Source organism: Salminus brasiliensis, chromosome 6, assembly GCF_030463535.1.
Source record: "Salminus brasiliensis chromosome 6, fSalBra1.hap2, whole genome shotgun sequence".
Classification (NCBI taxonomy): domain Eukaryota; kingdom Metazoa; phylum Chordata; class Actinopteri; order Characiformes; family Bryconidae; genus Salminus; species Salminus brasiliensis.
In genome coordinates this window covers 15,483,277-15,508,824 of record NC_132883.1, presented here as the reverse complement: position 1 = coordinate 15,508,824, position 25,548 = coordinate 15,483,277, and the positions used below count along the sequence as shown (strand labels likewise).

General features: G+C 42.7%; 1 protein-coding gene across 2 annotated transcripts in view; it reads right to left on the bottom strand.

Moving 5' to 3' along the window:
• The window catches only part of nol4la (nucleolar protein 4-like a), a 64,887-nt gene that overhangs the window by 24,875 nt on the left and 14,464 nt on the right, over window positions 1-25,548 (bottom strand). For both annotated transcript variants that reach the window (XM_072681818.1, XM_072681819.1), the window contains 3 exons: window positions 11,076-11,228; window positions 6,374-6,485; window positions 2,820-2,929 (listed from right to left, as the gene is read on the bottom strand). In XM_072681818.1, coding sequence (XP_072537919.1) covers window positions 2,820-2,929; window positions 6,374-6,485; window positions 11,076-11,228 — 375 coding nt within the window. The remainder of the gene's footprint in view (window positions 1-2,819; window positions 2,930-6,373; window positions 6,486-11,075; window positions 11,229-25,548) is intronic.

The window sequence follows — 25,548 nt, the reverse complement described above, 5'->3', positions numbered from 1 at the left end:
GGAGGGTTTTAGCTGGAAGACCACTGAGGAGGAAATGTAGTTCCGCACTAATTAGGCAGGGACCTGTGCTGCTGCTGCATCTCTCGCGCTAAGCTGAGGGCGACGGTGAGCAATGCTGCAAATGTGATAAACACATTATTTCACATGATTTCATGTTTTTATATAACACACTTATTAAACTGTTTTTTTACAGAAGTACTAGCTAGCAAGCTACAACTTCTAGCCCATGTCCACTGTGAGTCGGTGAGCCTAGGAGAGAGCTAGCTAATAAATAAAGTTCTCCCCTTTCACTTAAGGGTCAGAACACAAATGCCTCCCTATTCCTCTCGCATGTCAAGTGAAAGACACGCAGGACATGGTTTACCCCTTTCACCCACAAGCTAACCGAGCTAGTCGACACTTTGCTCTCTGAGGATAAACAACACGCCGCCCTGATGCTAACCCCCCTTTAGCCACCCGAGGTCAAACCGGAGCGGGCTGAGTTCGATCTGGCAGAGGTGTTAGCACTGGGTAGGATTCAGGCAAGAGCTGTTCTAAAAGATGAACCTCACTTCTTCATTATTACCAAAATAAGTCAAAACGTTTCTCACCTACCTTTTTTAATTTACACCTCTAGTCTTTTCGTTTAAATAAGCCTGTCAGGGGTCTTTAAACCCGCGGGTTTCCTTCCTCCCTCACCGTCCCGCTGGTTCTAGTTGTGTTCTGAGCGCCGGAGTCTCCCACTGCCTCTGAAGAAGGAGGGAGGGGGCGGGAACTTACCAGCAGCTACAGCGCTGATCGACAGCGCTGACTCCGCCCTCACCCTGGTCCGCCCCACCCCTTAACCCATTCCTATCCCTACTGTGAATTTAGCGTGAGGAGGATAAAAGTGCCAGAGAACTCGTTCTGATTGGTGTAAAGTGATGCAATTTGGTGGAGTTGCACACTGGATGAGCATCTAACAGTGTCCACCTGAATCTCTGGATTATATGTCATTTTATAAAGACTTTTTAGACGTAAATGAAAAAAACTAATGTGGATGTTTCGATCGCTTTATTAAAGTGAGGATTGATTTTAGCACGACAATTTAAGTGATAAAAAAACACTTTTTAGCCTCATGGTTTGATCGATTTGGAAGATTTTTCCAGGAATGTGCATCCTAAAACTCAGGGGTTATATATGGACATGTTATCGATATTTATTCTATATTAAGCTGCATTCTTTATAAAAAACCAAATGCAGTAGAATGACTTAAAACTTTCAGAATGATCCTTTCTCATTTCTCAATGAAAACTGCTCATTCTCTTTTCCTCCTCTCCATCACTTCCCTGCGATGAACGTGCGCTCTGAACATCACATGGAGTAGTTGAACACTGACCCCTAGTGTTAATATTAACTAATAGCACCTAAGCTAGTCCAAGCGACCATAGGGCATTCAGTCACACTGAACAACAGTTGCATACTTCAACCAGACCTGTCCTGCTCCCCAAACCAATAGCCCAGCAACACACCAATGTTTCTATCTGTCAGATTCAGAATACTAAGTCCAGGTCAAGCTATGCTTCAATTAGCAGTAGCAAGGCAAGGTCTCTGCAATGGACAGTCTCAGTTATATCGGCCACCAGGCGCAACCTATGACAGCAAGGCGGCTGTTTGAAATCTCATTTCATATAGACACACGTTTCTAAGCTCTACAGAGAGGGATATTTGTAATGAAATGCTATTCTAGGCACCCAGGTACATACTGTTGCTGAGGCAACCTTAGCTATAGGAGTTTACCTTGACAACCACATACTGCACATTACAGTCCCCATGCCTGCGCCGCAGTGTGTGGAACTGTACAGCGTTTTACATTCAGCAGGGTTTTAGACACTCCATAGGGCTTAATTCGGCACCTCCTCAGAAGCCGAGTGATAAACTATGCAAATCTTCATGCGTGCGTGTGAGTGTAAACGTAGTCACTGCTTTACAACCCATAAAACATGCAAAAGTGAAAGCGAATGGAAAGCATTCGGGTGCTGTCATGATGTCACCACTAATATGTAAAGTCTTTTGGAGTTCATCAGACAGAGAAATGATGGTAGCACAGATGCCCTGACAGAGCACTAATGATTCCAACCTAATTTTGTTCCCTAAAGAAACGTTCAGTGTACATTAGAAATACGACAAGCAAAAAGGGCTCTATACAGCAGGCTTCTTTGACATGTTATGGTTCATTATAGATCCACTGCCTTAGCTTCTGCATGAAGACCCTCGAGGGTATATTTGAAAGAAACTCCACATATTGTAATGAACTCTTACATTGGTGATTGGTACAGAGCCTTTATGAATTGTGAAGGTTCTTTAACCCCTTAATGCAGAAAGGCTTATTACACACATGGTGTATTATTCAGCAACTACAGGGACTTCTATACAAACTGGTCAGGCTATTCTTTGGTAATAGACATTTGTAATAACACTTTCAAACCAGTGAGCCAGGGGTTAAACCTTTAGAAGGTTCTTTAGAGTTATAAACAAACCAATAGTGTATTTATTATTGCATGGCAAATAATCTTTTAAGGCCCTATTAAAAATACATTACTATTAACTTGGCATAACGCTAAAACACAATTACTCTGAATGTCTATTCCCCTGAAATAGCCAGTGGAGTGACCTCATACAACCAATTCAACCAATTCAAAGCCTTTAAATGTATAACTAACCTCACATAGTGAACCCGCATGCTCATTTCCCACCTCTAACTTTAATTTTTTTTAGACACATTCTGTTTAAGTACATAATAATAAAGCACATGCTTTACTGCTGTGTTTGGATGGTCTGTCACACCCATCGGCTCTCACCTGCTCATTGTTGTTCATGCACTGCAGTTTCATCTGTTTCAGGTAGGTGGCAGTAAGAGGCATGTTGTAGTCGATGAGGTCCGGAACCAGAGAGGTGGGACGGTCATTTTCTGTGGGAGTGAAATCCCTTTTAGTCTCAGAATGACTGCTTTATTCACAGAAATATAATCACACACATCCGCTTATACAATCTCACATATAATGGGGTTTTTCATACACTGAACAAAGGATGAGTAGGCAAGTAAAAGCTTACATAATCAAACATAATTAATCAAATCTAATATTATAGAAGATTTTTAAAAGAACTTCACTTTGTTCTGAAGGGCCCATGTTGTGGAAAAGCAAAACACTTCCCTTTTTTAATAAAAGAGTTTGCTGCAGTATTTGAACACTTCAAGTTGTAAAATATACCATCCACTCTTAATTAAGCTGCAAACACTCTCACTTGAATGAAAAGCTTTCCTTTCTGCTGTAAAGTTGTCATATTGGAGATTTTACATGGCAGTGCAATGTACCTATTTAACCAACCAACCATAGCTCTATCCAGTCACTTTATGACATTCATTCATAGTATCACTGTTTAATTCTAAGGGTGTTAATTAAAGGGTGAAGATTGAAAAAAAAAAAAAGTCATAAAAAGTTATGAGGAGTTTTAGTGCATAAATAACACAAATGTCACAAGTGGCCTCCTGGGAAAATATACCACAAAAATTTATAGCATGTGACCTTTAAGTAATTTTCACAAGCACAATTATCTCATGACACTGGCGGACAGTTTTGACTAAGTAAAGAACTAATGCTAGAATAATGCTTTAGATGAAACCTGACAGATCTTATCACTTTAGATCATATTATATGTCTAGAAACATGATAAATAATCATTTAATAGTCATTTAATTCAGTATTGGATAGATTGCCTACATTTAGGATGCTCTCCCTTGCAATTGTATAATTTGCAACATTTAAAAATAATATATATATGTAAATTTAGAACTACAAAGTGCTAAAGAACTACAATACAAACTACAATATTAGCACTTTATAGTTCTATAATTACAGACTGTAGTCTGTTTCTTGCCACCTTTTACCCTGTTCTTTAATGGTCCGGACCCCACATGACCATACAGGTATCATTTGGATGGTGGGTCATTCTCAGCACTGCAGTGACTCTGACATGGTGGTTTTGTTCGAGTCTGGGTCCTGTGGTCCTGGCCATTGAAGAACAGGGTGAAAGGAGGCTAAAAGACTATGCAGATAAACAGAAGGATTACAGTCTGTAATTACAGAACTACAAAGTGCTTTTATATGGTCAGGCCAACTGATAAAATAAGCCAAATTCATTCCAAACTTTAACTTCAGACATAAGACAAAAAAGAAAAGGCAACAAACAATATTCTACAGAAGACTGAAGAGAGGTGTGAAATGCATCAGTGCATTATAATGTATTGAAGACAGCAAATCAATTGCATTGATTTTGGTTTGTCTGAATTGATCACAATTGATTTTCATACATTTTTTTCCAAGTTAAAATTCCCAGGCTAATTTCAAACATAGAAAGTAATATTACAAAAATTTTTATGTATTCAACATATTGTAATAAAAAAATAAAACAGAATTTCCGAATATAATTATATATTCGATAAACTGAATTATGCTGATCTACAAATCAGATTTGTAGATGATTTACTGTCAAAAGTATGATTGAACCTTTTAATTTTATAAGTATGATTGTAAATGATTCCGTATTCCGTATACTCCCCTTGTCCTAACAGTCAAAACCACTCAAAGACAATCTATTTTCCAGGGTGTGGTACAGCTTTCATGGACGTAAATGCACAAAGGCAATGTTTCACTTTCTTTAATGTTGGGGTCACTCAAGGAAAAAACATTTAATTGTAAGCTGAAAAAAAAGATTCTGCTATTAAACATACTTCCATGTCATTTTTGCCCCTAAGACAACACGAGGGTTAAGTGAAAATGGGAAAGAGCTGAACTCTACTGAAATGATGTCAGACATACACAGCCTTATAACTGAGATTTATAATTCAGCTGAAATTTACAGTAATGTGTATATACAGTAAAGGACATTTCAGCAGGTGGACTGCTTGGGCTTGATTAACAAATACCATATAAGCACAACTCTAGATCGGGCCACTGGAGGGCGATGTTGAGAATCAGTCCAGCACCAAAATTCCCACTGAAAATCCCCTGGGTCTTTGTTCAAACACAATGAACACTGACCTGCCTTGGTGTCATACAGGTCTGTAGACTGTAGGGGTTCACCTCACCGTTTTAAATAACTACAGCTCAGAGCTCTGTAAAGTCTGTGAAATGGAAAATTTCCTTGGGACAGGTGGGGGTGTTCTAGAAAGACTCATCCTGTCATCAATGTCTGTTTCATTTGGGCCTCTCTCTAAATGCGAAGAAGATCCAATCATCAGTATCAGAGTGTCTGGGAAGGAACCTGACTAACAGAAAGTGAATTAGTCACTTGTATGACTAACAGCAGACAGACATCCTGTCTGTGTGGTGAAGTATCCTACAGTTACTGACTGTAATAAGCTGTATGAACTGTAGACCAATGTGACAAAATACTGTATCTACAGAGCCTGAACCACAAAGAGAAGAACTGTGTTGGCAGTGGGTGCTGGACTGGCTGGATCAAGCTGGTTTATTTATATGGTTAGATACTGGCTAATTAAATATTACCTTTTTAAAATTCACTGATTCACTGATCACTTTTGGTAATACAAAAATACACAAAAAAGAACTTAAATCTGTGTTTTGGGGTTGTAACAAAAATCAACACTTCTACATGAATATCTACCTTTTCAGCCAATAGCACTCAACATTGCTCATTCATTAAGATTTTTGAGGTACAAACAGGGCATCCAATCACAACAGAGATTTTATATATAATAACAATAGACGTTATCTGGTTGAATATAGGTCATGATGTCGGGTGATCAAAATTCAACGTCTGGACAACGTCCTAATGTGTAATGCCATGGTCAATGCGACGTGGAATAGTGATGGCAGCTGACGTTGATTTTTTGTTGGTTTTAAGTTGTAATGTTAAGTACCCAAAATCCAACGTCTTTTAAACATCATATTGACGTAAAATACCTTTAGCTCTAAGGTATGATGACCAAAACCCAGCATCTGCTAAACGGCATAATGTTAACGCCTACACAAACGCGAAAGGTTTTAAGTCACTGGTTATGTAAGCCAAATTTTACATCTGTCTAACATTGGAGCTTGATGTTAACCTGGTGATATTTTTGGACGCATATGTGACTTTTAATGTCCAACAGAAGGCTTAAATTGGGGAGGGAAACTGGGTAAATTGGGAGTTTTCATTCATTTTTGCTAAACCTTGATTATTTTAGGTGCTTTTAATAAACCAAATGATCATAAAACATTATTATATGACTGCCCAGAATGCAAACCATAAGGGAAAGCTGAACAGCTGAACAGAGTGTCATTTCTTTGTCATGTGCCGCTGCGGAGCACCAGGCTTTTGTTTGCTCAGAGGTGTGAAAGAGGATTCTGACCTTTGAACTCTGCAGTGCTGGGGTTGATGTGCATCCTCTTCTGGCACTCTCCACAGCTCATCAGGAAGCGGGTCACCGCCTCGCGGGGCAGGAAGGCATACGTCTCCGCGATCTGGCCACCAGTGAGAGAGAGAGAGAAAAGAAGAGGATAAGGAGAAAGAACCAGAGAGTGAGAGGAGGTGGAGGAGGAGAGTTTTTTTGGGGTGGGGGTGGAGGTGGAGGCCATTCACCTATCCTTATTCCACCTACTAGTGTGTTCTTTTCTAAAAACTAACGAAAGACAGTACACTAAAACCTTTACCTCACTTTCTTTCCTAGAATCACGATATTACACCAGGCTGACAACACGCTCAGAGGAAAGCTCTGGGTCCCCAGCTTCACCGCACCAGCTAACAGATGCCTGTGCCAGCCCACATCGCTTTAAGTGTGCCATCTACCCAGCGCATGGTTAACTGTGCTCTCTCAGACTCTGCCGCTGATGGCAAAGCAGCATGGCTCGAGATTTAAACTTGTGACCCCCGGGCCACAGTGGAAGGGCAATTTGAGTCCATGCAGAGCTAAATTTCACGAGCTGATTGGCATCTGACTATGGCGAGTGCAAATGATACACAGCAGCTAGAAGACCTGCCTGCTTCTTTCAAATCAGAAAGAAATTTCGATGTACAGCAATAGAGAGTGAGTGGTGGATTGGATGAGGTTGGTGTTCGACAGTTGTGGGGTAGGTTTGCGAAAACACACTGAATGTGCTACACACTACAGACAGCACCTAATACCTCAGGGGGGACCATACAGCCATAGGTGAAAGAAAGCTGTGATGTCCTAACTGATTTGTGTAGCAGAAATTAGCATCTTGCTTGTTTTCAATGGTTTAACACAGAATTGAATTTGTGTTCTGTAAAGTTTGTCTAACCTGGCAACAGTAGCTATGGAATAATTGGGAAGTGGGCAGAGCTAGGATAGACCAAGGTGTAAGTTGTATTTAACAATTTTACCCAGAGACGCTCTCTCTCTCTCCCTCTCTCTATCTCTTTCTGCTGCAGTTCTGAGTGCGACCTTCACCCACACACACACACACACACACACACACACACACACACACACACACACACACACACGCACACACACTCACACACAGAGTGGGAGCAGTAGCAGCAGGCTCCTCCCGCCTCGGGCAGTGCAGAGGGAAAAGGCCACCCAGGAAAAAAAAAACACACACACACACACACACGCACCTCCCAGAATGCCACAGTCACACACCCCTCCCTTTTCCGTGTTGGCCGTGCTATGAGACGTGACAGCGGCTCTCTCCAGGGCAGAGGCTGAGGAGAGGAGGTGAACATAAGCCCCAGGGCACGGTATAGGACCCCTGTCCAACCTCTCAAGTCCCCAAAAACACAGACAACCCGCACACACACATACACACTACTGCATGGCTCAGATTTCGTCTCCTCAGCCCTCTCCTTCTTTCTGAACCACGTTAGGCCTAAATATATTTCTTATCAATGGTTTGCTGTGACAGACACTGATAGGACACCCTTCCTCAGCCAAAAACAGCCTTCTTAAAAGTTCTAGCTAACTCAAGTTCCACCTAACATCAGCAGTTGCAGGAGCCACTGCGCAAACTGCTGCTAACAAAGAATAAACATGCACAAGACCACCAGTTATCCCCACATCCCCAACCCCCCCAGCTCATCCCATAAGGGTTGGATGGAGCCTCATCATTACTGAGAACACAGTTCCACTGCTCCTCAGCCCCTCTAGCCCACGCCTGGCATTAGGCATGGTGCCAATGGGTTCATGTTCATTTGCCCCAGAGAGTCCTATTCTATTGGCAGTACGTCTGTGTGCGTGTGTGTGTGCATTTGCACATCTGTGTCAGCAATGGGTGCAACTTAATGCACTTATTGAATGCATTTATTAGAAGGGATGTCCACAAACATTTAGGCTATTTCTTTAAATCTAAACTCGCTGCCAGCAAGAGAGAAAACTGTAGATGCCTCTCAATTATTTACCACAGCTCATCTCAAACATGTAAAATCAACACAGCTACATTATTTCACCACAAGAGGGCAGAGTTCCCTCTGACAGGACAAGAAAACTAGCAGGCCAACAGGACAGATCCTGAAATGGTCTGAAGTGTTTTACACTTAACTGCCATATGTATTCATATATTTCTAACCACGTTAGACACAAAGCTAAATCTGAACCAGCTTCTTTTAGCTCAACTGCCACCATGTTCATTTCACCCAGTAAGATGTGTAGTATCGAAGCACCTTTGAAGTATTAGGGTTTCAGCCACAGAAGCAGAAGTGTTAAAGTCAGACTAAAAGATTCTAAATAGCCATCTTTCTTCCGTGGACAGAGGTGGAGTTGCGGTAAACAACCTATCACCATCAGTCACAGCTGATTACAGCCAATCAAAGCCTGTCCAACCACAGCAAATCACACCAATCACAGAGCAGCTCTGCCAGTCACAGCTGATTTTAAAAGTCATAGCCAATCAGCGAGCACCGAGGGCAATAACATAGCGGCTAGCGTCCATGATGGACAGTTGAGCGGGTCTGTGTGGGACTCTGCGTGCCAAATGTCAAAAACAGACCTATCAGCTGGCTAATTGCTTTAATTAGGTGATTAGCAGAGAGCTCGACGGGGGCTGGAACCGGACACCTGCTTTCACACACTGTGGGATCATAGCTCAGGGCTCGTACTTACCAAGACTTCCCAGGGAAAGAGTGCCTATCCGAGATGGGAAGTCATAAAGAAGTCAAAGACAGACGATCCTAGATCTTAATATGTTGCTTTTATTTTCATCTCTTGGAATAGTAATGAATTAGAAATGACTGGAAAGAGTTGCAGAGCTAAGCCAAGCGTTGTCTTGCATGCCAGTCCTGTATCGTTGATAGCAAAACTTAATGCAGTGGTTCAGGAAAGAATTACATTTGTAAAATCCTTCCTTTACCCTAAATGTAATCCTTCAACCAAGACATGTTTGGTGCTTTTTTTAGTGTGAACTGTAGCTGAGGCTAATGCAGCTAACAAGTAATGTATGTGTAGCATCAAGCAAACTGCAAGCCTAAATCATCGTATGGAAAAACTCTATCAAATAGATTTTGGACCAAACCATTGCTTTAAGGCTTTAAATAATATTAAGACTCGCTTTACTGGAACATCCCTGTGCTGGTTTTAGTGTCGTGACATGAACCTGTCCATCATTTAGATAACAGCATGTTATTAAATGTTGCAAACTGTGTTAGCAAATCTATCCAACAACTTTGGCATGTGGTTTGCTTATAAGCTTCTCTGTTAGCAACATTTGCCCTGTAGCTCCTGCACAAAGCTAAACAGTCTAAAACGATTCATATGAAGCAATTGTTGTTTAGATTATGCCAGAATTTCAGGAAGAATGGACCAATAGAAACGCTTACACTGACATCCATTGAAAGATAAGAAGGTTTTTTCCCTCCCCCTGTAAAGCTGCCATTTTGCTTGACAGCAAGGATATACATTATGCACCGGTGAAACACTAAAATCTTCAAATAGGAAGGACTCTCGAGTGGTGCAACTGTCTAAGCGAGTTTGATCTCCAGGCCATAACCGTCCATGGCCAAGAATGGTAGTCAGCATTATCCTGTCCAGTAACATTGGGTTAAAATAGAAGCAGTGGCTAAACTGGGTGATCAAATTGTGTAAAACACCCATTTAGAGCTACATTTGAATTCAGTGTGTTTAAGAGCGCTTCTCAGACCGAGTCAGTCGAGAGTACAGCTCAAAGACCCCCAGGCTCCTTTAACCTGCTCCTCAGGTAGAGGAGAGAGCTGTTCACACACAAAGCACTCGCTTTACATTGTTAGGAGCCGACGATAAGCTGTTCTGTATCGCTCGCCGAGGGAAATGAAATTGGACAGAGATGCTATGAAGTAAATGAAAAATTGTGAGGGTGTCCTTCCCCCCCAAATGCAATAATATGCTCCCGAGTCAGTGGCTCTCGAGGTCCCTTGGCTTCACACACTCATAGGCTGTGGGTGCAACACCCTGTACTTAATCTATCTGTGGGTAAGCATTTCATCTAATAAAACCCCACAGACACAGTGAACTAGGTGCTTCTCATTTTATTTAGAATTCTGAATTGCATTTTGCTGCCCAGTCTACAGCATGGTCGGCTGCCTGGCTTGCACAATAGCGCTACAGGTGCTGCAAGATGGCTGCGGTTGCCGCAGCAACCGCCCGAGCCAACCGCTATTAACAATGCAAATATATTAATGGCCATTAGGCATTTATGAAATACTGTTATACCAGACATAATGCAGAGACATTATACAAGGCCGCACATTTCATTGGTTAAAGTGTCTGTGGCAGGAGAAATATGCATATTCAACACATTGCCAATACACAGGGCGTTATTTAGCTAATAGGTTATAAAAGACCAATAGGTAACATTTACTATCTTCACTTCTAAGTACCGATGCCTGTAATTGACTCACTACTGGCCATGTGATGAATCATAAAAATATATATTTTAATCTATATTTAAAAATAGGAAATTCAATAAACGTAAATAAACTAGTCCTCCTGGTTCATCCTTTCAGATTAAAATGAGAAGAGTGAGGGGAGGGGCCTATGTTCTGCCACACCCACACAGAAATAACTGGACATTTTAAGAGCTTGACTGGTTAAAGGTGTAGAGTGTAGAAGTTTTCCTCACCGCTTTGTAGGTTTTTTTCTGGCCAGCATGTTTGGGTGCTCTGCCTGGATCAGCACCCATCTCCACATGCATGGCATAGATGATGTCAAAGAAATCCTCGACCACGGCCACCCGCTTCAGCGAGCTGTCCTGCGTCTGTCCGCCATCAGAGCACTGCAGAAGAGCAAGAAGACAGAGGACAAAGCAGGACACAGATTAGACACTTCATAAGCCTGAGCTCACAGCATGAACTATGAAGAAGGATGATAGTAAGGCCTGCAGTCGCGCCCTGAATGAAAAATATTCAGACCGTATTGAGGAACAAATGATCTGATTGACGTGTTCATGACGCACTTGCTCTTGCCTAGACTTATAGATGGAATTGGAAAGTAATTTCTACACTGCGTGTTCCATATTTCCCATATTTCTATCATAAAAATAACCTTAAGCACTGTAAAATGGCAGCTTCTATTTTTCCAGATGAATATAACAACAGAAAATGCTTTCATTTTAAAGGAAGTAAAGAATGTCCCCCCTTTCTTATAGAGCTACTGTTTTGGAGATACCAGGTTTATTATGGCCGTGACAAACCGTATAAACCGTAAACCCCCGAGTATTAAGAAGTTGCCTAGCCAGCATCTGCATGCATATCCATCCAGCCAAGCCAAATGAGCCATGATAGCTTTGGTGACACTCTGCTGGATTCTTCTTGGGAATCAGTTTGCTCTCCGTGAGCAGAATCGTGTAGGGTAGCACAGTTTAGGAGTGTTAACCCTTCAAACTGTAGGTCCACATTTAAAGGTGCCACAATATATAAACGTATTTACCTTGGCATAGTTAGATAATGTTAATTTGGAGATCTCAGTACAACGAAGTGGCATACTGTGAACCTCAAATACTTCAAAATAAAAAAGCTGACATAATCAAATCAGCACTGTAATTCCAAAACCTCAAAACTGTTACATTCATTCAACGGTCTTGATATTCTATATTAGAACCCTGTATCTAACCAAACTGCATGGAATGGCTTCAGTAATTCAGTATTTATTATTAGGAAATGAATGCAGTGCATGTAGTTAAATAGAGAGTACAGAATTACATTGTGGACTCAGACACAGGGCCTTAGGGTTTATGGCGTTAACTAAATAATAGGCTCAGGGTTCAAAAGGTTAACCAGACTGGCCATAAGATAAGATCATTTCTGTTTAAAACTGGCCTAAGGCCCAAAAAAGACTACATCCAAGATCTGCCCTCAAGCCCTCTGGTGCTGCATCGCAATCAGTGGCATACTATGTATCTATGCCTTAAACTGAGCCAGACATTGGCAAGCATTATTGAAGCTTCTGGTCCAAGCCTAGTACCTAGTCCTCTACAACACGAGAGGCCTCACAAAGAGCCTTTTCTATGCTGAAATGTGCCACTCAGTCAGACAGGCCAAGACAGAGAGAGAGAGAGAGAGAGACAAAGAGAGAGAGACAGAGAGCGAGAGGGTGTGTGGTTTTCACATGCTCTCCCTGCAGCATTTTTAAAATAACACCGTTCTGTGCCGCGCTCAAACACATGCACCCGCCGCCCCACCTCCCACCACAGGCCCCCTTTACAACCCTGTTTTCCATGCTCCTGACCCCGTCGCTATGGCAACAGCTCCCGCTCTCTCGGGCAGGTGCGCAGGGCAGCGGGTCATGTGACACCTGCTGAAACTCCGATCGCTACAACAAGCGCCCGGCTCCCTGGTCCCACACGGGCCTTATTGTCACCTGTTTTCTGTTCTTTTTTTTCCCCTCTCTCCTTCCATCCTTCTGCCGTTCACTCTTTCTTTGTCCTCCCTCTTGGTTGTCTCCCTCATACGCTTTACTCTGCTCTTCAGTCACTCTCCTTCACAGGTCTTGCTACTGTGTTAAGGATTTCCTTTTACCTCTTTACCCTCCTTCCAGTTTCCTCCCTTTCAAATGGGCAGTGTGTAAGAACTGTTGCTCGGTTTCAGCTATGCTAACAGTGCTAATACATAAGAGTGAATGGGACATGCTAGCCTAGAGTGTGCTATGCTCCTTTTATTTTTTTACTCTGGAGACCTGCAGCAGGTGTGTATATGTGTGTGTAGGTGTGTGTATGTGAGTTTAAGGAGCACAGACTCCCATGACTCTGACTGGTCCCCAGGTGTCAAGAGAATAGATGGACAACAGCATCTCTCTCTATCTTTCTCTCTCTCTCACTCTCTCCCCCTCCCATTCCGCCCTTTTCTCTTTCTTCCCTTCCGTTCCTCCATCCCGCCGGACGCCTTCTTTTGTTCTCTCTCTCTCCTCTTCTTACTCTCTCGCCCCTTCCTCATCCTCTCTCCCGGATATTTTCCCTTTCCCCCTATGCGTCTCCTTCCATCCATCTCTTTATCTGTCCCACTCTCTCTTCTCCCCCTCTCCCTCTCTCTCTCTCTTTCTTTCGCTCCTCACTCCCGAGTGCCAGGTAATGAACGTTGCTATGGCAACTAAAACCAGCGCACAGAACGGGCTTGCTTTAATCCGGCCCTCTCCAGCCTTCCTCCTGTGCATGTGCTTTTGCTCCTAATAATAATTATCACCCTTATTACATTCATATCAGTCAAAATACATGCGATTACACTTGTCCCTACCACAGTGTTCATTACAACAGGAAACAATACCATGTCCATAGACCACGAGTGTGCAAAGTACCCGTGAGCTCACTCTCTCGCTCCCTCTCTCTCAGTGACTCTCTGTTTGGGTCTTTCTCTCTCTCTCTCTCTCTCTCTCTCTCAGCTGTACGAAACTGTTTCAGAAATCACTCCTCTAGGACATGATGTGATGCAGACTTTTGCAGTCCTTCTGAGAAGAAAACCATAGCTTTAGCTGCAGGGGAGGAGGAGTGTGTGTGTGTGCATGTGTGTGTCTGTGTGAGTGTGTGTGGGTTTCAGCCCTAAGCCCTGACTCCCTCTGTCCTACAAACATCCCTGTCTCAGCTCTACTGCTCCATTCCGGTTGCATATACCCACACAAACTCTCTCTCTCTCTCTCTCTCTCTCTCTCTCTCTCTCTCTCTCTCTCTCACACACACACACACACACACAAACACACAGGCACACATCCGTACTGCTCCCCACCCCAAGCCCCCGATCCCCAATTTGAGGGCACATCACAGGCTGGGATGAGAGTGTGTGTGACTAAACTAGGGCAGGGAGGTGGGAGCACCTCGGGCTGATGGCCGACAGGACCAGTGCCTAACCCTGTCTCAAACCCCGGCCCACACGCTCACACACACACACACACACACACACACACACACACACACACACACATACACATTCACTGCTCGAGCCTGGCCTCAACCTCTATCTAAACACTACAGCAAGCATGTTAGATTTCAACCTTTAGACGACTCTTCAAAATAAAGGTGCTACAAAAGGTTCTTTAAGGGTTCTTCTCCAGGGGCAAAGGAAATGTGTAAGTGTGAAGAACCTTAAAAATGGGAGAGAACCTTTACATCAAGTGAAGGTTTGAAATGTGCTTTACAGTAAGGAGTATATGTGTATATAGGTGTATGTGGTTACATATTAGAGGTATAAAAAAATATTGATGTAAGGAAGTATTGGGATATTATGTTTTCCAATACTGTATCGACTCATTGTAAAAACATCGTATTGATTTTTAGTTAATAGTTTAAATGTAAAGATTGTATTTAAACCACTAGATAGCAGTGATGTATTCAAGACATCTAGCTTATGCATATGATGGTGTGTTTTATACTATGACAGTTTTCCTGAAATTTAATTTAGAAATTCATGGTGTCTTGCTTACAGTATCACAATATATTCCTATATATTAAACTGTAACCCCTGTTTCATTCTACATATCGAATTGCCAGGTTCTTGCCAATACACTGCCCTATTTCATATGCAGTCAATGGATTCAATTGCAGATGTTTATTGCCATCAGCAGCAAGACCCTGAGAGAGCACAACCAGCCTTGCTCTTGCCCCATATTACTTCAGTGTGATGCTGGGAGGCACGGGTGTCTGCAAGTCACAAAGGAGGCGGTAGCTGGCTGCGCATATGTCGGAGAAGGCATGTGTCAGTCCTTACCCTCCCAGTGTAGGGAGTATTACATATAATAGAGGGAGAGTACTCACGAGTGAGTTGGGTAATTGGCTATTTAAAAATAGGGAGGAAAATTGTATATCAAATTTTTTTAAAGATTTTAGTGCAGTAGCCCAGCAGCCACCTAAATGGACGTTGTAGCACAGTGGGTAACACCAGACTGAAGTTTGATTCCCAGGCCTGGCAAGCCCCTTAAACATAAGATGAAGAACCGTTAAAATGAATGAAAAAGAGACGGTTCTTTAGGCCTTTGAAAGGGTCTTTACACTTAAACATCTCCATTACAAAAATGGTTCTTTATGGAACCAAAAGAGGCTCTTCTATGACATTGCTCAAGAAACTATGACCCTGTTTACTCCTGTTTACTCCTTCATGTGACTAGTGTCTGGATTGTATCCCGAAAAGATTTTAGCCACATGCATTTACACTGAAATCCGAGTGGGACGGAATATGCAAATTCGTGCAGCTATTATTACTGGTGTTTCAGTTGTACTGGGAGGAGTTTTGGTTGTTGACTGTGTCTTGGAGAGACAGATGTGTTTACACTGGTATAATGTGTGAGTCAAATGCAACTCAGACAACCCCCTGAAGTGTTTGGGTGATTTGGTTTGAGTGATTGGATTTGAATCGTTTTTAAAAGAGTCTTAGGTGAATTTGTATGTGTTTTGACCTTATCCAGATAATCCTGATACTCAAGACGCATGAAGTGACCAGGTGTGAACAAGGTCTGTTTAAAGCACCTTTGTTGTTAAGGAGGAGGAGGAGGAGACTCTTAATGCTACATAAACACTACTAGATAAGAACATCTGCCAAATGCCATTAATGTAAACATAGACATTCTGCTTGTCCAGAGTACAATAAATACACATCAGCAAATACTGGTTTACAATATCACATCTAAACATCTGTCAAGTGCTCATATGTTTTTCAGCAAATATCTGCAGGCATGGATATGATTCACATATCACCGCATATCCCTACTTGTGTATTGTTTTGTATGTGCTGTGTTTCGTGGAAAGAATGTTTTGACCATATTTTTGTATTTTCTGAACAGACAGAAGAAGAGCCAACCCAGTGCCGCCTGAAGCTGCTGATACACAATGGGAATGGGACGTCAATACAATACACCCTGCAGCACAGTATATAGTTAAGTAAAAAGAAGATTAATGTGGAAGTTCAGATGGGACATGTAACACTTAATTGCAAACCTTGTGTTCATAAATGCAAATGAAATATCAGCTATATATATATATATATATATATATATATATATATATATATATATATATATATATATATATATATTGCACCACAACTAGGAGGCAAAGGTAGCTCACTGAAGCCGCAATTTTTCTGTTAGCATCGTGTAATCCGCATGCATTAGTCTCACTCGTCTCAAAACGCACCATGGAGGCCATTTAAAAGACGCAGAATGCCAAATAAGGTTTTAATCCACTGAAACAAGTCTGAGTGGGGTTTGACGCGAGTGTTTGGTGACTTCGGCATACGGTCAGCACTAAGCTAAACTAGGTTTAGCCGTGTTCCTGGCATTAAAGACTAGATACAGTCACAAAATCATGAACATAGTCCAGGACAGCTCTTACACATTAATACAGAAACCCTGCAATTCACTTTTAAGGGCTTGCCTCGCGGAGGTAATACTAGCTTCCACTAAGCGAGCCAACACTGAACACTGCAGTGCAGATGTTGGATGAGCCCGGCAGGGGAGGCATGCTGCATGCTGCAGTAGCGATGTCGTATGAGGCTCATAGCTGCCTCAAGTAGGCTAAACTTCACTAAAGTGTATTTGTCACCGCATTAATGATCAGTGCTCTTGAAGAGTGCTAAAATGGAACAGCTATTTCTGTACTCATTAGATACAGTCTCCACCATTTTTTTCTAATGGAAACACAAAGACCCCAGATCTTGCGGGGTGACGCGAATATGGAGCCAATTAGCGGATCCCTACACCATTAAGCCCTCCCACTGAACGCTTCTGTGACTCCAAGTACGATTAGCTAAGCGGGCTAAGAAAGTGCTGTAAGCATTAAGCGTTGAATCGTGTCCGTATGGAAAAGGCACTGGAAGTTATTTTTATGTAGACCCCTGCCCTTTCTGAGGTTAATTCCAAATACTTATTTATGGCTAATTACCAACAGTAAGGCAGTGTAAAACACTGGAAAACTGTAAAAGGATTGCGAGGACCTTGATTAGACTGTGTGAATAACGCAGTTCTGAAAAGGATTTTTGGATGTGCTTTTCGTCCTCCAGAGCTATACAAATACAACCCCCAACCGCCAAGAGTAATTTGCCAATATCTAGAATACATACTGGTGAAATGGCCTTCTTCAGCATGGCAAATAACCCATGGCTGCACTGGGTGTCCCAAAGGCACATCCCAGAGTTGGGAATAATCCTGCTATGAGTGCAGGTACTATTATCTGCACACTGTGTTTAGATACACAGGTGGACATATTATTCTCTATGTGGTGTAACTGCGTGTGTTTGTACTGCTTATGTGTGTGTGAATATGTTTAATCATTAAACTGCAGTACAGTGGGACATTGTGTGTATGCCTATCTGTGTGTATGTGTGTGTGTGTGAGTGTGTGTGTGTGCGTCTCAGAGGACAGCAGCTGCTCAGTGGGCCAGTGAGTGTGTGGTTTCATCATCATCACATCATTTTAAAGAAGCACCATGAAATGTCAGCAGCAGCAATCAGCATTTCCCTGCTAAACCTCTATCCCCTCTTTCTCTCTCTCTCTCTCTCTCTCTCCCTCTTTCCCTCTACGTCGCACGCCCTCCTTTTTTACTCATCTTTCTTCCCCGCTCTCTCTCCATCTTTCCTGCTTTCGCTCTCTAAATCCCGCAAGCCGCTGCTTACTCCAGATGTGGCATATTATTCATCCCTTCTATCCCCTCTCCTGCTCTCTATACCTCCTATTCTCTTACTCTCTCTCTCTCTCTCTCTCTCTCTCTCTCTATCTATCTCTTTCTCTCCTTCCCCGTCCCGCTCCAAACAGCTCTGTTGCTAGGATACTGGAGGGGCTGATTCGGCAAGCGTCCGCCTCCGACCCCCCACCCCCCTCTGGCAGTCTCACAGATACACACACACACACATGCACACACACACACACAGTGCACTGACTTGCTGAACAGTCCTATACACACAGAGGTAGTGGGGGGCACAGTGAGGAGGCAGCTGGGTCGGTTGCACACACACACACACACACACACACACACTTACACAGGCAAACACACACACACAGGCCAGCGAAAGAAGAGACCCGGCAAATATTTAAGATGAAAAGGGCAAAACATCCCGTGCTGAGAGGATATGAAAACAGCAAAGCGCCACAGCATGGAATAGCACTCAACTTACAGGCTCTAAAGGCCGGCCTAACTGTAATTGGCACCCTATGCAAAAATGGCCGTATCATACACTGTTCAATTCATTCAAACGAATCCATTAAAAATACAAATATGATGGGCAATGTGGTGTTACTTTATTGTACTGTGATACATTTTGTCACTGTGATACACAATATGCATTAATGAGTATATTGTCAATATCATCAGTACTAATCAGTCCTTTTTAATTGGATAGAGTACAAACAAAATGTAATCACAGTGCTTAGTGGGGGGGCATTTTGATAACAGTTTATTAATTTAGTACAAATGACAAAAAGTATTGCAATAATTATTGTGAAAAAGCCAAAAATACATACTTAAAGCAGCATTATGTAGCATTTTTACCTTAACCTAAAAGCTTCAGAAATTATTGTGATGCTCCACTGACCTGTAATAGGCAGAACAGCACTGTTATCATTGCTAATCGTTGGACTCGAGCACTTCTAACCACAGTATGTAACAATGCTACATCTACATGTCCAGAAATTCATGTAAAATGTGTCCTCAAAACACACATTATACTTCCTGACTGTCGATGGAGCCCAGGAATTACTTGCATAATTCTCCAAATTCTTGCATACTGCTGCTTTAAATATCCCTGTCCTGTGGCTCTCACATAAAACCTTGAATGTCTCCAATGGTTAACTTGATGTGAATCTGGAACTTGTTCTTTACATTGTTACAAATTCCTAATGATGGGACCAATAGAAATGCTCCAAAATGACTTCCATTGAAAGTTAGGTATGTTTTTTTTCCTTGTCCTGTGAAGCTGCCAAGTTTTTTTACATTACAGCCATGTGTATAAAGCAAGGAATGACTGTGTTTATTCAGGGCCAGACTAAAGTCCTTTGGTGCCACCGAGCATTGGAGCTATGGCGGGTCATACCCACAAACTCTGCAAGCATTACACTCTCTCTATTACACAACACTAAGGACTGCTAATAACCCAAGACTAATATCACAAGTCCAGTTCCCTGACCAGGCAAGCACACCACGGATAAGAGTCCTTCTCCATTCACTTACCTGTGTAACAGGGTTCACATAGAGGTCGCTCTGGATAAGAGTGTCAGCCAAAAGCCATGAATGTAAATGTAATATTCTAAAGAACCTCTTGGTGTTTCTATCCACTATTTTACACTATCCAATGTTTTGGATTTTTTTTTCTGCCCATTAAATCCTCATTCGATATACAAGCCTTTTTTCACTTTTGTATGTGTTTAGGAGTGAAGACTTCCCACCTCTGCTATCCGAAAGAGATCCAAAAGAGATCATTTGAGCAAACACTTCTAAAAATGAAGCTGCTTCAGATGGTTCTTTGAGAGATGTTATGGGGGATTCCGCTAAGATCCATGTTTGTGTAAAGAACCTTCACTTGATATAAAGTAGTTCTATAGTTCTTGACTAATTTAAAGGTTCTCCACACTCCAAAAATGGTTCTTCTATGGCATTCATAGAACCTTCTGAAGTAACTTTATTTTTAATAGTGTAGATGGCATATTGACGTTGCTTTTGATATTTCAAGTCATTTCTTTTAGCATTACTATTGGTCCGCTCATCATGAAACGTTCACACAATATAAAGAGCAGGTGTTTTTTTTTTTTTTTTTAATGGTGTGCTGAGCCTGGAGTAGCAACGACAGAGGTGCTACTCTCCCTATTACAAGTCAATGGAGCTTTAATATGAAGGTAAAAGTGCTACACAATGTTCCACTAAAAGGTTTTTTATATGATTTACCCTGCAATTATACAGTAATCCAAAATTAGCGTAATATTCACCAAATAAACGCAAATGCACACAAATGCCCCACCACATGACCTGCGCTCCACCATGACACATTGTTTACGGCCTGTTCTAATCTTCAGACAGTGATGGCCGAAATGTGAATCATTAGACTCTCCCACGTCAATAAATCAATTTGTTGCTTTGTGCGGGTTATAACACATCAGGGGGAAGCGGTGGCGCTGGTTCGGAGCAGCTGGGGATGAATGAGAGAGCGAGCTGTCAGGCATGTAATGTATGTTTGAGAAGGTGGCGGTGAGGGTGAGCGAACTTGCACGTGTATGTATGTGTGTGTGTGTGTGTGTGTGGGGGGGGGGGTGGTGGCTGTGTCAACAGTGCAGGTTTCAGAAGTGGATTCAGATTAGTTCACCCCAAATATGGCAAGAGGTCACCTCCTAAAGCCATCAGGCCAGCTTCATTCAGAGGATGATGGAGCGCAACAGAGTTCTTCTTTCTTTGGGTTTTTTGTGTTCCTCTCCTCCCCTTTCCTCTGTTCTGTTCTTCCCCTCCTCCCTCCTGTTAGTTCATAAAGCCCCTTCATTAAATCCACATTACGCCGCTCTCTCTCTCCTTATCTCTATCCTTTCTAAGACTTTCCCTTGCTCCTTCTTCTATCTCGCTCCATCTTTTTCTCTCTATTTCTCTCTCTCTTGCCCCATCTTTCACTTTGTCCTCCTTTCCATACTTCGGATTCTCTCTTCCTCTTTTGTGTCTCTCTCTCTCTCTCTCTCTCTCTCTCTCTCTCTCTCTCTCTGTTTTGTCTCTCTCTGCCATTTCTCTGTTTCTCCCTCACCAACACACTCTCTTTTGCTCCACCTTTCTAGTTCTCTCTCTGTTCTCCCTCTCTTTCTTTCCAACTCTCTCTCTTTGCTCTTTTACTCTGGCCCCCCTTTCCATCCCCCTCTGTCTCTTCTTCCATCTCTCTTTCTCTCCAACTCTCTCTCTCCTTGCTCTTTTACTCTGGCCCCCTTTCCATCTCCCTCTCTCTCTTCTCCCATCTCTCTTTATCTCCAACTCTCTCTCTCCTTGCTCTTTTACTCTGGGCCCCCTTTCCATCTCCCTCTCTCTCTTCTCCCATCTCTTAGTTTCCCCCTCTCCTTCTCTCCAACACTCTCTCTGTTTCTCTCTCTCTCTTTCTCTCTCTCTCTCTCTCTCTCTCTCTCTCTATATATATATATATATATATATATATATATCTTTAACTCTGCCCCCCCCCTTTTCTCTTGTTCTCTGTATCTCTCTTCACCTCTCTGTCTCTCTCTCTTTATCTTCTCTCTCTTTATATCGAATACTCCCTCTCTCTGACTCTCTCCTTTATTACTTTACTCTCGGCCCATCTCTCTCTCCCTCTGTGTGTGTGTGTGAAAATGTTTTGACAGGTTCTATATCCTAAACTCTTTACTCTCAGGATGCTCTCCTCTCTCCTTGCTTATAACAGACTGCCTTCCTCACCAGGCTCTTCATTTCACTCTAATGTAGATGCTCATTATCACAGCTATGATCACGCTTAGCTTTCTGCTCTAACTATTACTTAGTTCCTCTGTCTCATCATTAGTTCCTCTGTGCCACCACAGCGTACTGTAAGGCTCATCTTCATCATCAATTAAATTGCTTTAATGACACAATGCCTTTGTTATCAATACCATAAATCATTAAGTGTATATGGTTCACAGAAGTGATGCATTACAAGGCATGGTGGGCTGACAGTTTATCATGTGGAGGCATTAGGTGCTACCGCAGCTGCAGGGGATAACTGATCAAGTTGATCAGTTATCGATGATGGTGATTATGATTATGATTTTGATTTTGACAATGAATGGACCAATATATTGTCATTGTTAGGCAAAACCTTGTATCTATATTTTTGTTGTTAAATAAACAATATGTCCAAATTTTGTTTGTGGATACCCCGTCTAATGAATGCCTTCAGGTGCTTTAAGTTGTACCCCCTGATGACACAGCTGTGCTCAAACAGCTTGTCTAGTTCCTTTAGTTAAGTATTGCCAATACAATAGGACTCTCTGGAGCAGAAAAACATGAAACTGTTGACACCATGCCTAATACCATGCATGCGCTAGAGTTTACAAAGCCCCTCAGCGTTGAGCTGTGGTGCAGTAGAACTGTGTTCACTCGAATGATGCTGCTCCATCCAGTACTTTTGGGATGTGCTGGGAGTTGGGGAAAAGGTGGGGTGGTGATCATCCAACATCCTGACCTCACTAATGCTCCAAAATATAGTCAAAAGTCTTCCTTAGACAGTTACTTCAACTAAAGCAGGCTAAACTCTTTTTGAGTACCCTTGATTTTGAAACATGTGAATGAGCAGGTGTCCCAATACTTTTGTCCACATAACGTCCAGATGTGTTCTGCATACTTTGTTAGCCTCCTTTCACCCTGTTATTCAATGGTCAGGACCCCACAGGACCACCACAGAGCAGGTATTATTTAGGTGGTTGGTCAATCTCAGCACTGCAGTGACACTGACATGGTGGTGGTGTGTTAGTGTGTGTGTGCTGAGCTGGTACCAATGGATCAGTGCTGCTGGAGTTTTTAAACACTGTGTCCACTCACTGTCCACTCTACTAGACACTCCTACACAGTTGGTCCACCTTGTAGATGTCAGGTCAGACAGAAGCTCATCTATTAATGCTTAGTTTGTGTTGGTCATCCTCAGTGGTCACAGGACGCTGCCCACAGGACACTGTTGGGTGGATATTTCTGGTTGGCTGACTATTCTCAGTCCAGCAGTGATGCTGAGGTGTTTAGAAACTCCAGCAGCACTGCTGTGTCTGATCCAATCATACCAGCGCAACACACACCAACACACACCACCACCATGTCAGTGTCACTGCAGTGCTGAGAATGCAGTGCTGACCCAACACCCTGCTCTGTGGTGGTCCTGTGGGGTCCTGACCATTGAAGAACAGGGTGAAAGGAGGCTAACAAAGTATGCAGAGAAACAGATGAACTACAAAGTGATCCTATATGGTAAGTGGAGCCACATTCATTCCAAACCAGGGGTGGTCCTAATTTTCTGGCATGACTGTGTATATCTACTGTACAAATGCAGCTGGTGTTTTCAGCTGTCAATTGATGTGGATATAAAAATAGATGAAGAAAATCTGACAATTTGATATAGGTGACGATATGATACACCCACTTCGGTCATTCTGACAGATTGCAACACACTACAGGACGTTCTCTGGGGGCAGTGCGGGTTCCATGTCTTTAAGACTACCCCAGACAGCAAAGCCAAATGGATGCAGCAGTGCATTAACGAAACATAAAAAGCAGTGCCTATTCTGTTTGTTTGGCTTTTGTTACGATCTGGCAGAGCCTCCGTCATGCTAATAGCACGTGCTGAGATGCTGGTAGGGTCATGTGACCCCGATGTCATGCGGTAATTGCAGGGGGGACGGACAGCCGGAGAGACAGACAGGTCCACAAACGCTAATGAGAGACTGCAGCAGCTAATTATACACAGAGAGATGGTGAGGGAGAGATAGAAAGAGAGAGAGAGACATTGGGCAAAAAGGGAGCGTGAGAGATATGGGGGTAGAGGGGGAGTGGGATGCTCTTTTGTCCCACTGCAGCATCCTCCCAGAATAGAGATGGAGAAGGCTTTTATTCTATATCTCTCTCTCTCTCTCTCTCCCTCTCTCTCTCTCTCTTTCTCTCTTTCCCTCTCTCTCTTTCCATCACCCTCTTTCTGTCTCTCTCTCTCTCACACACACACTCACACACTGATCCGCTCAGCAAGCCCGACCGAAAGCTGGCAGCGTGAACTGGGACTGTGTGTGTGGTAATCTGTGTAGGTGCGCACATGTGAGTGAGCCTGTGTGTGTGTATAAGGTTGTGTATTTGGAGCATCTCTCTTTCTCTCTTTCTCTCTCTCTCTCTCTCTCTCTCTCTCTCTCTCTCTCTCTCTCTCGCTCTGGCAGGGGGGAGGCCCTGGAGCCAGTTAAAAATGGTGTTAATTTCTCCTCCTATGGGAGAAAAGAACTGTCTCTCCATGGCAACAGAGAGAGGGTGCCGAGGGGAGGAAAAGCAGAGCAGCGCCATCAGCGACCCTCACACACATACACACACACAGAGCACATACAGAAAGTAATGTACATGCAAGGTCCCATAGCATACTCATTGGTAAATACGGAGAAAATACACATATTTATGCTTTGGCTCATGGGCAAATAAATCTGAATACCGTAGAAACATTGAGAAAAATAATGGCACAATAACCAGCCCTTATACACACACCATACAATTGTCCTCATAGAACGTCAGGCACGCACTGGCTAACACACTGTCTCATTCTCCCACCCTCATCTACGCACACACACACACACACAACGATACTTCCACAGACTTCCATTTACACTCAAACACTGAATGAATACAGGCTAGGTACTGCTAACACTGTCAAAAACAAAGCTCAGATGAATGTCAATATGTCAACAGAGGAGATGAAAGGAGAGGAGAACAGGAGAGAGGAGGAGAGGGGAGAGGAAAGGAGAACTAATGAGAACATAGGAGATGAGTGAGGTTTAGAAGAGAGGAAATGAGAAGAGAGAGGAGGATGGTCAATGAGATTTGATGAAACTGAGAACAGAGGAGGAGAAAGGGAAGGAATGAAAAAAGAGGAGAGAAGATGAGAGGAGATCACAGGGGAGAAGGGATGAGAGTATATGTGAGTAGATAAGTGAATATGAGAAGAGAAGAGGGTATATGAGGTGAGATTAGACAAGAGGAGGTGAGAAAAGATGAGAAGAGGTATGAAAAGAAAAGAAAAGAAAAGATGAGATGAGAAAAGAGAACAGGAGCTGAATCTCTTATCTATTGTCTTCTTTTCATCTCTCTTAGAGAGAAGGGAAGAGGTGACAGGAGGAAATGAGCGGAGAGAAGATGAGACATGATTAGAGTATAGGAGAGGCTAAGAGAAGAAGAGAAAAGAGTTTTGAAAAGATTTGCCAAGATATGAGATGGAAAAGAAGAGATGGGAGGGTGGGATGAGATGAAGAATGAGACGAGAGTAGATAAGATGAGAGGAGATGAGAATAGATTAAATGAGAGAAGATGATACGAGAGTTGATGAGATGAGATGAAAGTAGATGAGAAGAGATGAGAATTGATGAGATGAGAGAAGATGAGACGAGAGTAGATGAGATGAGATGAAAGTAGATGAGAAGAGATGAGAATTGAT